Here is a 16,818-nt window from a genome sequence, read left to right on the forward strand (position 1 = left end):
GCACTTTAGGTACGTGCTGATTTGGGGGAAAAAAAAAAAACAAACCAAAAATATGGAAGAATTGGAAGAGCAATGTTTAGTATAGAAATTGGAATTGGAAAATTAACTTTGCAAGTTAAGAATGGTATTTTGGCAAACTAAGTTTGCTGAGATGAATGTTTTCCAGCTCTCTTTTTTAGCATTCATCAACATCTACTCCAACCTTAAACTTTATTTTAGTTACACAAATTCTGGCCTCCAAAATTTTCTTTCCTGGCATGCTTGCTTTCTCTGCGTGTTTAATATGCATTCCATGTTAAATAAATAAATGCTGTCATTCCAACTCAGGATTTTCTTTTCGAAATAAATTGAATTATCTTCCTAGTTCCAAATCCCCCAGGCTACCTCATTTACCTTTCGAATGAACTTTATGTGAAACGTGTAATCTTCTTCTTTTTGTGTAGCAACAGCATAAGAACTTACTCTCCCAACACAACCAGCTTGTAGTGACATTGGAAGACCACAAGAGTGCACTAGCTGCTGCACAGGTCAGAAAGGAAAGCAGCTTCTCCTTAGCTCTAATCCTCCTAGAACTTGCTTCTCCTAGTTCAGCGGACCGTAATGTTATTATGCATGTAGCCTTTCGCATGGGGGATTTGCAGTTAGCACCGTGCTGCGCACTGCAGGGAAATGCATGAGTTAAAGGGTTGCTCTTAAGAAGAAGCTGCAACAAATCACAGGGCTGTCGGAAAATAAAAAGCTGTGTTATAGGCCCAAGAGTGCATGTATTACTGATAAGAAGAGTATCTCTGCTTCCATGAGAGCTGTCAAATACCTTTCTTTCTCTGTCTTCTCTGATAAGAACTTCTGTTAGTTTAACATCCCACACTGTGACACGTGTATCGTTATAAAGACCTGGATGCTGGTATACTATAAAGTCCCTCTTTTGTGCATGGGTGGAAGGTTTATAAGGCTATATACATCAGTGCAACAGAGGTAGAGTATATAGGGAGGAATGTAAATTCCAGGTGGAATTAAAAAAAAAAAAAGCAGCAGCATTACCTTTCTTAAATGTCATTTTCAAGTAAATTATGCATGAAGTGCAAACTTTGCTAGACTATTGCAAATGCAGTCAGCTGTGCCAGTACAAGCTGTGTAGGCCACAGGGAATCTGAAAGTAGGAGTAATGTTGGAGCAGAGGAGGACTATTGGTGAAAGATCAGAGGGAAAGGCAATGAGGCAGAGTGAAGTTATTTTTATTCCTGACTAATTTTCTTCATTTAAGTATTTTCACGGTCCACAAAATCATTAGCAGCACTAAAAGCATTGGATCTTCCCCCCCCAAGTTCTGCCTGTTGGGCATGTCAATATGTGTAGATATTCAAAAAATAGGGAAAGACCAGGAAAGTCCCTCATAGACTAAATATATGAAGAATCTTAATTTCCAGTATTAAAATACGCTGGCAGCTAATTTTAAGCTCTTCTTCCACTGGCCACATTAGCTACTTGTTATGTATTTGCTAACATCTGAAATTCCACAAAGGCAAATCCAGGGTCTGATTTAAGGTTCACCAAATCCAAAGGGAAGTTCCACGTAAGCATTCTCCTGGCTTTGATTCAGTTCTTTACCTAGAAAACCTGTGTCACGCAAAGCCTTTCTATCTGCGATCAGAATGTGGCATTTATCCTATGGAGAACCTTTCCTTCAAGGAAAGGGTCTTGCACATCCTTTCAGAACAGAAGGTATTTAGCACAGTTCCACAGTTTCTCCTGCAAACCAGCTCCAGAAAGTTCACAAGGGATTATTGTTTAGAAACACAGCTCGATAAGTGAACCCTCTATTTCTAAGTCTATTCTAGACATTAAATATCAGTAGTCAATACCGCTCTAATGAATTTGTGACCTGAATCTTTAAGGCACTGTAATCTTTGTACTTTTCCATAGCTCAGACAGCCAGACAGATCCATTATATATTTTTATAAACCCTGTCTTTCTGCCAGTATTAATACCTCTTAGGCTATGGCCTTGAATCACAATGTTCAGCTTAGGATGGCTCATGCAGTGGAACGGAATACTTGAATTCTGATCTGGATGTGCACTGTTTAAATATCTTAGTACATTAATCTCTCTGCATGGTCCGTGATTGGGGAAAAAAATAATCAGGCACCTGCATATTGGTCTTATGTTAAGTAAATACTATTTTTTCCTCTAAAATTTCTTATTGGACTCTCCAACAGTTAATCAGGAAACAGAATTATCCCTCTGTAATGACAAAAGTAATTACTGTGCGTTCTGCTTTGCTTTTAGGCCCGTCTGTTTTAACGGATGCTCTAGTCTTTTGAAGATGCTTCGAGGTGCGTCTAGCTTCGGAGCTGTTATGCATTGCATCATGTCAATCTGTAGCACTGTGGATATTGTTTTGTACGAGTATTCTGCATTGTACATCAATGCATCACGCCTGTCTGCTGTACTATTGATTGCTATGATACCACATAACACACAGAATGACGTACTCAGTCACCCAGCGTAAATTGTAGCCAGTCTTTTAACCGGAATTTTTGAAAGGATTATGAAATGCACCTCTGACATCAGAATGGGCAGTAAACACACCCACCACCTCCACTGCAGCAACAGAGACACCCTCTCGTGGGGCGCCACTTTTTGCATGTGCAGCTGATCAGCTTTTATAAATCCAGTCCATCTCGAAAAATTTTACTTTCTGAGATAATCTTTCTTCTGTGTCTGCTGTAGAGACAGGGACTGATGTACCAACCAGTCTGGATTCTCATACTGGACCTTAAAGTATGTGTATATATATATACATATATATACTTTTTATATATGTGTGTGTGTATATATATCTACACACACACACACGCATACTTTTGAAAGTATCCTCTTTTGTACCAAGTTCAACAGCAAATCAAATTACAACACTTTACTGTTGCATTTCAGGAAGACTTTAGAAATATACATTTTATCTCTTTTTCTTCTTTTTTTTTTTTTTCTTTCTTCCTTCTTTTTTTCCTTGCTCCTCACCAAAGGTGTACTATGACTTTCTTTGCCTCAGTTCTCTATGTTGGCCCTTGTCTTGTGTAACACCAGTCTAAATGTTGAGAATTCGGCATTTTCATGACACGTATATATACTTTAAAGCTACTGTTTGTGAAAGAACTGTGCTTCTTTCTACCAGTAAAGGAGAAGCTGTGGCGCTCTCAATTCCCCTCGCTTTAGTCTGCCAAGAAACGGCATCACCCCCTTGTGAAAATTCTCCTGCTTGGCATGAATAAAACAAATCTTTGTCTTCGTCCCGCAGACTTTTCTAATATACTTTGTATGCATGTGCACTTTGGCTGAAAAGATTGTGATGAATCAATGCTATCTAGTGCGTGGAAACCACCAATTTTAAAAGCTCCCGTCCTTTCTCCTCCCTGGTGTTTGCCCTGATGTGAATATTGAGTCTTTCTACCGTATGTCTTGCCAGCGAGTTCACTCTGAGGTGACTACGTTTTATTAAGAAATTGATTTGGACACGTTATAATTAATGTGTTGCCTTTAGTCCCAGGTGGAGGAATACAAGCAGTTGAAGGACACGCTCAACAAAATGCCAAGTTTCCGACAGCCTGAGAAGTCAGAACGGCCAAAGGAGCAACCGGAGGCGCGAGCGCTGTCTCCCCGCAGTGACCTCCCAACGCTCCATGAAGCTGTGGCTGGAGAGCGTAAGGAGGTATAAAGCACTGACTGCCTACAGACGCTATCGGAAATGGTTCTTACTCAGCAAAATGCTAGCTATGCGCTTAACTTCCATTAGAAGAGGATGTTTAATTGTACATGTTTGTCAGTTCTTGAGTAAAGTAGTAAGGAACTGTTTCATCTTATTGAGCATATTCATGAGCAAATATATTCGTGATGACCTTTTCTCACAGCACTAAATGCACTTACAACTGGTTTATGTAAGCTGTTTTAAGAAGTTGCTAAAAATCTCGATTTTTTTTTTTTCATAATAAGCGGTCTTTAATATTTTAGATATCTCATGTGTTACAGAAAAGCTTTAACAAGTTCTGAAGAAATTGTCTTTTCACATGTCTTAAGTTTCAGCAACACACTTCAGTCGGTATATTTGAAATGGGCACACTATCCGATGTTCAGAAAGAAATCAAGCAAAGTTGTGGGCAAAGTCTAGAAGTTACAGTATCAGTTTTAGTTTTGTTTTAGAAGATTTCTTGGCCAGCAGAACCCACAGGAAATAAAAATACAAAACTTCCTTTGTAGATACAAAATTGTAATAGTTTTGTTCCACTGCAGATAAAACAAGGCTTAACCTACTTTATGGTGCAATTGCACAACACCTTGTGTCGCTCTGCAGAGCCAAGAATCGGGTATCGACACCGTCTGGCAGGAGGGAAAGCTTGTTCCAAAGCGGGCATTTGGCTCCCCTGACAACAGCTTCGCTACTGCGGGCTGGAATAAAGGCATCCGTATCTGGTGCTTGGCTCTCTTGAAAATATGAAATCCATAATATCTTGTGCACGCATAATTTTGTGTATGTTTTGCAGGATGAGAAGTCAAAAGAGAGAGAAGAAATAAACACCCAGGAAAAAGAAGACAGAGCTGAGCCTTTTCACCCGCAAAGAAGGACTAGTGAGGGCCAGCATGCCAAAGAACTAAATATTCAGGAGCAACAAGAAGCTGGAGAGGATGATGAGCAACGTGTTAATCAAGTTGAAGAGGAACGCAAAAAAGAACTTGAAGAGGAAGAAATGGAGCAGGCAGGTCAGCCGGAGCACTTAGAGGAGGAACAGGATCAAGTACCAGAAGAGCATGAGTGGAAAAAACAAGAACAGAAAGAAGAAGAAACCAACATGTTGGGTGATCATCTTCATTCAGAGGTACGGAGCTCTTTTCGCTTTGTACTAATTGATTAGATTTGCTGTTTAAATGGAGGCATCTCTTAATATTGCTGGCCCTGTATTGTACTCGCCTATTTCTGGGTAAAATCAGCGTCGCATTTATAGAAAGTGTGGGATTCAGAGCACTTGGATGCATAGGATTCAGGCTCAACTTCAGCACACAGGTACTGAAGTGCTTGTCAAATGCAGCTTAATGAGCATTAATTCTGCTGATGGGAAGCAACAGATGGAAAAAAAGAGCAGTCGGGTTGAATCCCATCTCCTACTTTAAATTTGAGGCCTGTAGTAGCTGATGGGAAGAAGAAAGAATGAGACTTATTTCCAGCATTTTGATGCTGCGTCACTAATTTGACACATCTCAGCAAATTGCAGTGTGTTTTCCTTGTCAGATATATCTACCTTCTGTAAACACGTTTCCATCTAAATGTTCGCTGCCATTTGACAGGAAATTTTAACTGCAAGATGAACATACCTAAAATAGCCAGGGGAAATCAGCGCGCAGCACTGGCAAGTCTTGCTCAATGCGTCTCTAAATAAGACCAGCAAATCCTGGATTTACATTCTTGATGGGATCTCCAGTGGAAAATATATTTTACTGATCTCACCTTAGGTTTTGTAAACACTTACTTTCTTAGCAGATGAATTCTATACTCCAATGCGATGAAAAGCCCTTGTTGAAAGGTGCAGTGGGTTAGACCAGCAGCAACGGGTTAAGCTGTGAAACTGGAGTTACTGGCTGTAAAAAATGTGCAGTGTCTCACTTAAGGCTCAAAGCAACCCTACTGAAATTACCAGTTAAATCAACGGAAACATATTTGCTGTCTTAATTGTCAGCCATCAAACCTTCCTTCTACTGGTAATATGTTGGGGGGGTTATTATTATTGATGTCTAAGAAAAGTATGGCTTCCCCCAGCCCATTATCTCCTCTTCCTTCCCCGTGTCCTCCACAAACACCCCAGACACTTCCAGTCTGTGTTCAAAAAAAATAATTAAACTTTAAGCAGAGACAAGAAAACTTAAAATAATTTGGCTGTAATTTTGCCTGTTGCATGTAGCATCTGCATATCTTTCCCTCTTGTGACAGGTTGCCTCCTGCTTGTTTCTGATCCTTGAGATTGTGGTTGATCTACGATTAACACATTTTTTTGACAGGTAACATCAACAAAAGCTGTACTAAAAAGACATAAGCCAGCTTATGAACAACAGCTAGAGCAGCAACATCTTGCAGCCCAAAGAGCAGAGGAAGCCAATCGGCTACGAGAACATCAGGAATCCCTACACCAGCAACGACTGCGAGGACAGCTATTACGGCAACAACAGCTTGAAGAAAAAGAGCTTCAGCTGCAGAAACAGGCAGAACAAGGAGAGAAACTCTATAAAAACCAGCTAAGGTTAGATTCTTTTACATGAGTTTGTCACGGCCTGTGCTCTGGCTTTTATGGCTTCCACCATACCACCTTTGAAAAGAGGCCGGTTTAGGGCTGTAAACTGAAACTGCCCAGAAACTAAATTCACTGAGCCTCATCTTCTTTCCAAGGATAAATCTGATTGCTATTTTAAGGGGTTTTTTCCTTCTTTTATTTTCCTTCTACTATGGAAGCCTCTGAAGTCTGGATTAATGAGTGTACATTGCCATGCACATCCTTGGAGGAGGTTAGGGCCTTCTGGCATACAATGCCCCTTGTCTGAAAGCTTGCTTTAAATTAGTAATTATTTTCTGCTAAGCAGCAATGATGATCTTGTAGTACTGAGGAGCTCCAGTATCAGATATGCATTAAGGTACCTAAACTAAAGTTCCTCTTAAATGTGAGATGCTGTTTTTAAGTAATTCCATGAGGACTTTCTGGACAAGAGGCACTACTATTATTTGCGTTGTAGAGACAAAAGCAGGACTTCAGGAGAAACCAACACCCTGTTAGTGTCATAAAGTTGTTGTGAATGCAGTTATATTCATCATACTGTAGCTTCTACGTGCCTTTCACCCTCCTGATCATGTTTCCTTACGCTTAGTTTAAAATTGTTAGTGACAATTTTTTCTCTTTTGGAATCTTAAGCCCATTGAATTTTCTTTGCTGAAGTGTTGAAATATTGAGTATTAACTTCACCGGTGTTCTTAAAGTATTTTGGTATGAGAAAACCTTTCAGAAATTGATAGTCAAAATATTCAGTCCTGCAAGACTAACACATGTAAACGCCCTTTCAAGATGAAAGCTAAAACTGCTCAGTCAACAAAAGAACTGATCCACGTAGTCTGGCTTTAAGGCCATTTATCTGAGAGGTTCTTCACCTCCAGTTCGTAGTATTTGTGCTTTGATTACGGAATATACTAACTGAGCAGTTTTAAAAATACAAGGTAGGTCCCGTTGATATACGGAGAAATAAAAGTACAGAAGTTGGTATAGTAGGACAAGAAAGTCTTAAGGAAAGTCTTTCAGGAAAGATGATGTGAGAAAACGTGAGGTAATAGAAAGCTAAACTGGAACCCATTCTGGGAGGAGCTGGGAGAGGCAGCGATGCAGTAGCATGATTTGCTTATTAAAGCAAACCCACACTTTTTTGAAACCGAAATGATGTATTTGCATTTAATGTTCTCAGCCAACAGGCTCATTATGATACCATGGACCATGATATTGTACAAGGGGAGGAAGAGCAAGGTATTCAGGAAGAGGAAGGAGGTACGGTAAAATTTCTGTCCCTACCATGTTCGCAGGTTCCCTGTGTACTGCCTTTGTGTGAAATTTTAATGTTCATTTCATATCCAGTTTGGATTCAAGTGAAATATAAAGTTGCAATTTAAAACCAGAAGCTCAAATAACACTGGCTGAACTGACTGGGTGAAATACAGCTATTACTAAAGATCATATCCGCATTCCTGAAAGGAAAATTGTCCTTTTGACTGAGCTGCTAGGATAGGGCTTTGTAGATCTTGGTTACATTCCTGGCTCTGCTCATGATTTTGTTTGATCTCTTCAAATTATATTATCTTTCAGCATCGGTTTCCTACTAGCAGTAAAACAATTCTGTTAGCGTTACATGTTTAGGTAGCTTTTTAGGTGAAGGCTGCCTGCTGCTGAGAGCACATGTGGAAGCTAGTTATATAGGAGACTCTGAAAAAGGCTAACTGGAAGCTGCTCTAATAAAATAATAATATCAAAAATTTGTCAGCTTATGAACGCGACAACCAGCACCAGGATGAAGGTGAAGATGATGATCAAAATAACGCAAATGAACGGCAAGAACCAGAACATAAAGTAGAAAATCAGCGTGCTGGTGAATCAGTGAGTATGAATTAAGATGCTATGGATTGCAGTCGTTACTGAAGTGAAAACCCACAAGTCCCATCTAACATAATCGTGTGTGGCAAAAATAAGATCAACCAGAGGTCTGCTAGGAAGACAGGTTTGACAGTTCAAAACTACATCTAAGATCTATTTAAAGTTGTTCGTACTGATTTGGGAAGGAATTAAAAAAAGTTGCCTTGTTGGAAGCAAGTTGCTTTTCTACATTCCTTTGATCTGTGTTTCAGGTGGAATAAAGCATTTGGACTTAGCTGGGACTTGAATAGGTAAACTTGGGTTACAAAAATAACAGGAGTAACTCACTGTTGGTCAGTCAAAAAGAGCGGTGATGGTGTTTTTCAGACTATTGTTAGTTAAGAGGGTAAGAGCCAACTCAACAGCCACTGAAACCAGCTGGAGTCAGTACAGAAGTGTGAGATCCTGGAAGAGGACATACTTCAGCACTGAACACAGCCGTGGTACCGACTGCACAGAGATCTGGATGCAGGAGGTTCAGTCCTCTGCCTTCCCCCAAGTTCCGTCTTAGTTGGTGGTGTGGGAGATCAAGCCTATCATCTTTACTCCCCTCTCCCTCAGCAAATTAAGTTGTATAGGAAATATTTCTAAAGGATCTTTAACTTGTCAGCTGTAGACATATCAGAAATGCTTTTACTGAATGATTGAATGATAACCAGAAAGAAGATGCTCGGTTTTTGAATGGCAAAGTATTATGAAAAGTGAGTGTTGTTTTCCTTTGTTTTATTATAAATGTAGACAAGGTCAGTGTTACAGGACAGAGCGGCACTGCAAGATCGCATCAGCTCTTTGAGCCATGAGCCTTTAAACTCTTATCTTTTCTCACCTGGCCTTATCAGGCACTGTCAGTTGTCAGAGAGTCGGTAAACAAAAGGAATTCAACAGCCTGTGTGAAATAAGTCACCAGCTTCAGTCCGGTTTTTAGCAGACAGATGTGCATACTGCACTTCCGTCTGCCTTCAGTGCCGAAGGACGACTTCTTTCAGGAACTGACACTTCTGTACTGGCTGGGGTTTGACCAGTGACCCCTGATGCCTGGAGAGAGATTCCGGCTGGTTTCAGTGGGAACGGAGTTGGCTCTTCAATAGCTCACGCTAGGGTAACCTTCAGGTGAAATGGAATTGGACTGTGAGATAAAAATACGTATTTAACATTCACTTCTGAAAATTACAGAAAGCAGCCGTGGAAGATGTGAATCCTGCTGATGACCCCAACAATCAGGGAGAAGATGAATTTGAGGAAGCTGAGCAAGAGAGAGAAGAAAATCTACCAGATGAAAATGAAAAGCACAAGCAAAACAGTCCGAAACAAGGACGTCCGGGAATGGGAGAGCACCTAGTGGTCAGTAAAGGGAAAGGAAGCGTCTGTAGGTCCTCTTTAAGGACAGTGTAGCACAGCTTGGCGAGAGAACACTGAACTTGGATGTTTAAAGATCTCTCTTAAGCCATATATGACGTGTGCAGGTAAAAGTGCGGAATTACTCCTGGTGATACACTGGTATGTCTTTCATCACTGGCTCCGCTCAGCGAGCTTCTGTAGTCTCATAGTTCAAGACCCCTGTATTTACCTCCCCACGAGCCCCCGCAAGCACACCCGTTCATACAGTCCTCGTGTCTCTGCCCAAATCCCTTCTATGCCACTTCCATGCCATCAACACTCACTCAACTGTAAGCAGTGGTGTCACTTTCCTTCAATGGCCATTCCACTGAACGCTGCGCATTTCAGCCGTGTCTAAACTGTAAACTCCTCTAGGCAGACAAAAATCTGTATTTTTATGGCATTGGTCTTTAATGGTGTGAATATTTCATTGTCTTCCTGCTTAGTATGGAAAGTCTTGCTTTATTCTGTGAGGTGATTTTTATTATAATCTGCTCTCTATTTTTTAATTTAGGGCTGTTCTAAATCATGTGGCCAGGCTATCATTAATGCTAATGAACGCACTGTAACTTCTTATGCTATTATTGTTACTTCAGCTTTACATAAAGTTTTAGTTCCAGAACAAGAAGCTTTAACCTTCAGTCTTCTAAAGTTAATAGGCGTGCACATAGAGCTCAATTTTTATATGATCTTTTTCCAGATGGCAGGAAATCCAGACCAGCAGGAAGATAATGTGGATGAACAATACCAGGAAGAAGGAGAAGAGGAGGTAAGAAAACAGACATAAGGCATCTGTGGGCTCAGGTCACATAGCACAGCTCCCTTAATGTTCAACGTTGGTATCTTTTGTAACTGCAAAATGAACCCAAATCACTCTTATCTGACTTCATAAAACTTAAGAAGTCTTTGCCGTTACTCTGCTGTCCACTTCTGGACTCATTTAGTGTTACGCAGGCTTCTATGCTGCAATCCATTAGTCTTCCATGCAACACGGTATTAATTGTGCAATAATTGAAAAGATTAAGCCATTCACAACAGAAGGAAAAATTCTCGAAAACCTCAAGCCCCCTGAAGGTCATGGAAAACCTCATTAACTTTGCATCTCTAATGACACACTGCTGTTCTGGGCACACCGCTTTCTTGGCCAGTTACTTACTTACTCCTTAGCTCTGACTTTGATTTATCTGTGCTCCTCCTAATCAATCCAAGTTATGTAAAGCCCTACTATTCTGGGAGCCAAACAGTCGGGAAGCTGTTAGCACATTGCTTTGAACTGGAGGAGATAAGGAGGGAAGGGCCTTTTTCCTTCGGATGTTGAATGGCACGCTCATTACGCATGTGCTCGCATAAGCTGCCCTGCAGTTCTTCAGTACGTACCTATCAGTTGCTATTTTCTACTTCATATATAATGATTTACAAAAAGCAATGGACACGGCTACTCATTACTGCCTTATGGGGATCACTTTGTCTAGATTAGCTGGTATGCACTTAGAATTCACCGGTCCAAAATACGGTTACTTAAATCAAAGCAGGTCATTAGGAACTGGGAGTAGTTGGCCTTTGGCAATAACTCTTCAGCTTACAGGAAGTAATTTAATACATGTTTCATAAAGCCCTCTGACCAGCGTGCTTACTGGAAGTAGTAAAGAGCGAGCAGTGATTGAATGAGCAATCAAGAAAGAGTTAAGATGCCGTAATCAGGAATAGTTGCTTTAGTCGGTTGACTCAATTATTCATTGCTGTTCAGATCTTTCCCATATATCCCTCAAAGTGATCCAGGGCTGATGGCTGCCCTTCCGTGGGCAGCAATACCTAACCCCAAGGAACTTGTTCGCAAGCAGCTTTGCCTCCCGTTGGAAGCGGCTACTAAGTATTCTCTCCTGCTGCTGCTGTCGAGAAGGGTGTTGCTGCTGCTCTTCAGGAGAGTGGGATGGCAGCTGCTAGAGGGAGGGAGCGCTGTGGAAAGCCGCGCTCTCATCCTTGCTCTTTGTAGCAGGGGGAGGTGGCAGCACTGAGTGGCGAACGCTTCCCAGACAGGTGAAACAGCTTTTTTCCACGGGGAGAGCTGTACGGCCTTACAGAAGCATTTTGCCCATCTTACGGGACACCATTTGGAGCAGCTGGGCATAATAGCATTCTCCAAAAGCAAATCAAGCTTACCTCGAAAAGCTTGCCTCTTTCAAATTTGCACCTACCCATAAAGGGATGTGGAAGTGAGGGAAAGTGCTGACATAAAAGAAAGAAGTGATAGATCAAGATCTGAACATCTGGAAAACAGATTTAGTGTGGCCTGTTCTTCCTTCAAGGATAGAGTTGGAAGAGATTATTCTTTTCTCCCAGTCCCCCCTTGCTCTTCTGTGGTTTTCCAGGAGCAGTTGGCAGAAGGATCACTCAGCTGCTGGGAAAACATAGACAAAGTTACCATTAAATGTCTACATCGCTTATCGCAACTGAAATAGTTCTAGGAGTCCATGAGTCGGTCGTGACTCTCTGCTGTGTTGTGGCGCTCTCACTATGAAGGACAAGGAGGAAAATAATATACATGTAAAGTTAAAGCACAGAATGGGGATCTAACTGTGGTAGCTGGTGACGAGAAGGTCTGTGAAAATTGTAGTTAAAAATTAAATGTGGTCTCAGAGGAAGTGAGTTTCCTCATTATTGAGAGGTTGGGGTTTTTTCCCTCCTTTGACCTCTCCATGCCCTCTCCTCCCTTTCTTTTGAATCTTCATTCGGTAAAAGTGTAGCTGTGAAAGCGTTTACATTTATGCCATGGGCTACTGTTTTAAAGGAAATGAAAATACACAGAACATCTCTGTGCTTTGTAGATCCAGGAAGATTTGACCGAAGAGAAGAAACGAGAACTGGAGCGCAATGCTGAAGAGCCGTATGGTGAAAACGACGAAAATGTAAGTACTGTGGAAACCCGCACAGGCGGTGACGCGAGGAAACACCAGAGCTGCGATCACATCGCGCTGACGTTACGTAATTGTTGTACTTGCTTTCCATCATAGACCTGAAAATGTCATGTTGTCCCAACTCCTCCTTCCACCCCCACATCCATTCCTGCAGCCTGGAGGCCTTTGGAAATCTTTTCCTGTTTCTGTCCATCAGCTCTGACAGCTCCAGCTGACAGTCGCCCTTCCTTTTCCTTAACTTCATCTCCCTGCCCCAAAATCAACTCTAAGGAAACTGGCACTTGCACTGAATTTTTTAATTCTTCTTTTTTGTTTTTTAATCAGGCCGATGACAAGAATAACGGAGGGGCAGATCAAGAGCAAGAAGTTCAAGAAGAGAACAACCAGAAAGAAGGTCGTGAAGAAAATTATGAGGAGGAAGAGGAGGAGGAGGAGGAGGGCAGAGCTGTTGCAGCGAAAACTCGTAGACGAGGGGAGATGTAGTCCTCCTCTCTTTTTTTTTTTTGCAGCACACAAATTCCTGTTGTGTTTTTTTTTTTTAAAAAAAAAAAAAAAAAAAAAAAACAAAACACAACCAAACCAACAACTCTTTCAGGATATTTAATTTCCAAAAATACTTTGTTTTACACTTTTTACTTTTCTATTAGATGCTCTCCTGTGTTTATATGAATACGGTATTTTGATACTCTAGATTAGGATTTCTTTTCTATTAAAGCTGTACATAAACAGACATCATACAGGTTTAATTTTTCGTAATTCTGAGCATGTTTTGTAAAGGCCATTTTGGAAATACACTTTCACCTTGTTCGAGCCTGACAGACGTTTGGTCTGATTTCAGATACATTCAACATCCGAGAGAACAGATCCAGTGCCTAAACCCAGTCGCCATTAGTCGCTCCAGCTCTCGCTGTCTTCCTTGACACAACTTTTATGACTAAGGGCTGGCCCCGCTGCGCGGCTCAGGCACGACCTGCGCCGCTCGTCGAGGCCCACGGGTACCTTCATTCATTGTTATCTCATGAGGTTCTTCAAATCCTTGAAGATAAGCACATGCCTTACTATTTGCAGGACCAGGCCTTTTATAGGTGCAGAACAGTTATAAAATATGCAAGTTTTACAAGCCTTCCAAATGCAGCCAGGTTAACAGCTGCTAATTTTGGCAGCTGTTCGTATCCAGTTGAATTATGCATTTATTTTAATGAGCACACCTAGGTACTTCAATTACATGCACTACATAGCAGGTAACGCAAATGGCGGTATGCTGAGGTGAGATGCGCGCTAGAAACCGATTTAGACTCGAAGATCCATTATGCCAAATCAAAACGCTACAGCTGTCACGTGAACCAAGATTTCCAGAAGGAACAATTTTGTTGTCCTAGTCAATATAGAAAATATTTGACGGGAGCAACAGAATTACGTCGCCTCAGTGACGTGCTTCCTGGAGAAGTGTAGAGAGGGTTAAAGCATCTTTACTGAGTTGACGTGATTGGCGCAAGATGTTGAACTAAGGCCTTTACCTTCTTTTACTTATTTATTTTTTAAGCCTACGCTGGAAGGGTTTCTGCGTCCCTTCGTGTGAAAATCAGAGTAGAAACAAATCCCACACTAGTTCTTTTTTAAGCAGCAAACATCTCTAGCACTGCATGCCGAAATCTAAGGGTCGGGGGGGAGCCGGGGGGGGGCTGTGTGTGAAACGACACAAAACTTGTGCCTTGGTAGGCTACTATGAACATAATCACGGTGCATGAACGTAGGCAAGATTTGTTATTTAATGTATGGGAAAAGGAGAAGGGGACTCCGGATTTCCTAGGCTACGCCCCATTGCTGGAAATGAGGCAGGCAGCAGCTCCCCGCAAAAGCCTCTGTTAATATATAAAAGGAAAGGGGTTGGGATTTTTTCCCCCCCCCTTTTTTTTTTTTTTTTAATAATGATACATAGCAATGTTTTTAGTTTAACTTTTTATATGAATGTAATTTAATTCATTTTTCTACTAACTCAATTATACTATGTTTTATAGTTGGTTTCCCTTCTTTGCAATTTTCCTAAATGTCCCAGACACAGTGCTTATGTTTCATAGGAATATTTTTGTCAGCAGGTATTTTGGGTTTTCTAGTTACCATGAATCAGATTTATCTTATGTATAAAAAAAAAAAGTTTACACGATAATGTAAAATGTATAATATGTACATAATCTTCAGAATACAATTATTTTGGTAAATTGGCCTGTATTTTTAAGGTTGCAGTATTTAATTATTTGAGGCATAATAAAACTTGACTGCAGTCAATAAACTGAGATGTAGTTATGATCTTTCCCAAGCGTGATGGTTTGTCGTGGTTTTCCTGAGGACGTGCTCGTTCTCTCGTGCAATAGGGCACGGCCGAGAGTGGCCGAGAAGGGGTGGGAGCCAGGAGCCACGATGGCGTTTCCAGTGAAGGGGAGCAGGGTTAGGGACAACAGTAGCAATACTGGCAATTTTGGTGTTCTGGAGATGTGCTCCTTAAATCGTCGTTGCGACTGAGGTCCTTCTCCAGCTGCAGCAATAAAGCGTTGTCCTGGTTTGAGGACACCTCAGCCTTTTGTAGCAGACATGGCTCTGAGAGGAGGAAGGAAAGGGGCTCAAGCCTTTTTTCTTCTCAAGCCTTTTTCTTCACGAGCTTCTCCCCCCACAGGACCAGTTGTCCTCTCTCCCGCCCGCCCCACGGTGCGGGAAGCCAGCCGTGACGTCTGTATCATGCCCACTCAAGCAAGGAGGAGAGCAGAGGGAGAAGGTAACTCCTCTGCTCTCCCTGGCAGAGGGAGAAGGTAACTCAAGGAACAGGCACATACGGGATACAACGGGCTCGGTCTTTTCACGGTCTCTCTCGTACTTCCAGTGAGCTACACGCTTCAAGCATTTACGTTACTGGGTACAGCACTGCCTGCGAGGCGTGGAGAACACGGGCTGCCTGCTGCCACACTTACAGTGCGGGGGAAAAAGCCGCTTCCAAAGTCACCTGCAGGTACAAACTATCTCCCAGCATCTTCCCACCAAAAAACAAGCTGCTGCTTCCTTCTCGCCACTTGCTTTGGAAATTTGCAGGCTGCAGCTGCGATTAAACGGGTGCTCGTGTCTTCTGCTGCCTCCTGGGCCCTGCTCTCCCCACCGCCCTGGGCGCAGAGCGTGTTTATTAACCAGCTTTGACCATACCCTTTTGTTTACTGACAGGCTGTGGGCCTTCGCTTGGGTAACTTGCGGCTCCAGCAAGAGCCCAGAGAGACAAGGACATTCTGCCCAGCACGAGAAGCTGCAGAATAAGGGCTCCTTTTGTGTGCTGTAGGAGCCAGTATTCACAGGGGCTGCAATGTTTACTTCAGCAAGCATAACAAGTCCACATCTAGTGTGGACAGGCCAAGAAACTCTCCATGAAAGCCTGTTCTGTCCTTAATCAAGGGCCTATTCACTTCAGACAAGAGTTACTTGACTGACGATCAACTTTCTGAGTGAGACTTCAGGCCTGGCTGACAATAGCAGTGTGTAATCTCCGTTATGCGCCCCCGCCACCGCTCCAGCAACCACTGGTGGGGCTTTCCCACGACTCCCTGGCCAGCGCTGCTCCCTGCCAGCGTCTGGGAGCTCAGGTTGGCATGACTCAAAACGCGATTCCTCCATTCTTCCAATGTTTTTTTTTTTTTTTTTTTTGCAAAGGCCAAAGGCAAACCACGCAAGACCTCGCACAACTGCCTGCTCCGTAGCTGGTCACCCCAAAACGATTCTGATCTCTTTGCCCCACACACGTCACTTAGTGCCAGACCCTGTGGTCCATTTGGTAGATGAGCCGGTGGTGGGAAGGCAAATCCACGTGGCAGGTCCTCATTGCCATAGGATGTCTTCCGGGATACAGGGAATGCTGAATGCTTTCCTAAATCAAGAAATTAGCAAATTTCTCTACTCCGCTCTCGTGAGACCCCCCCCTGCAGTGCTGTGCCCAGCTCTGGAGCCCCCAACATAAGAAGAACACGGAGCTGTTGGTGCAGGTTCAGAGGAGGCCACAAAGATGATCAAAGGCCTGGAGCCCCTCTGCTGTGAGGACAGGCTGAGAGGGTTGGAGGTGTTCAGCCTGGAGAAGAGCAGGCTCCGGGGAGACGTTATAGCAGCTTTCCAGTATCTGAAGGGGGCCTACAAGAACGCTGGAGAGGGACTTTTTACAAGGGCACGTAGTGATAGGATGAGGGGTAATGGCTTCAAACTGGGAGAAGGGAGATTTAGATGAGATATCAGGAAGAAGTTTTTCACTATGAGGGTGGTGAGCCCCTGGCCCAGGTTGCCCAGAGAAGCTGTGG

The 16,818-nt window shown here is 42.5% G+C and overlaps 1 protein-coding gene across 2 annotated transcripts in view; it reads left to right on the forward strand.

Annotated features, from left to right (window-relative positions):
- GOLIM4 (golgi integral membrane protein 4) overlaps positions 1-14,794 on the forward strand; it is a 34,281-nt gene extending 19,487 nt beyond the window's left edge. The window contains exons 7-16 of one of the 2 annotated variants that reach the window (XM_054206724.1): positions 444-527; positions 3,539-3,706; positions 4,536-4,868; positions 6,043-6,281; positions 7,486-7,565; positions 8,056-8,168; positions 9,378-9,545; positions 10,282-10,350; positions 12,407-12,487; positions 12,821-14,794. In XM_054206724.1, coding sequence (XP_054062699.1) covers positions 444-527; positions 3,539-3,706; positions 4,536-4,868; positions 6,043-6,281; positions 7,486-7,565; positions 8,056-8,168; positions 9,378-9,545; positions 10,282-10,350; positions 12,407-12,487; positions 12,821-12,979 — 1,494 coding nt within the window. In that variant the 3' untranslated portion in view covers positions 12,980-14,794. The remainder of the gene's footprint in view (positions 1-443; positions 528-3,538; positions 3,707-4,535; positions 4,869-6,042; positions 6,282-7,485; positions 7,566-8,055; positions 8,169-9,377; positions 9,546-10,281; positions 10,351-12,406; positions 12,488-12,820) is intronic. The other variant, XM_054206725.1, reaches the window with a different exon arrangement.
- The last annotated feature ends 2,024 nt before the right edge of the window (positions 14,795-16,818 follow it).

This window comes from Rissa tridactyla, chromosome 6, assembly GCF_028500815.1.
Source record: "Rissa tridactyla isolate bRisTri1 chromosome 6, bRisTri1.patW.cur.20221130, whole genome shotgun sequence".
In the NCBI taxonomy this organism is placed as follows: Eukaryota; Metazoa; Chordata; class Aves; order Charadriiformes; family Laridae; genus Rissa; species Rissa tridactyla.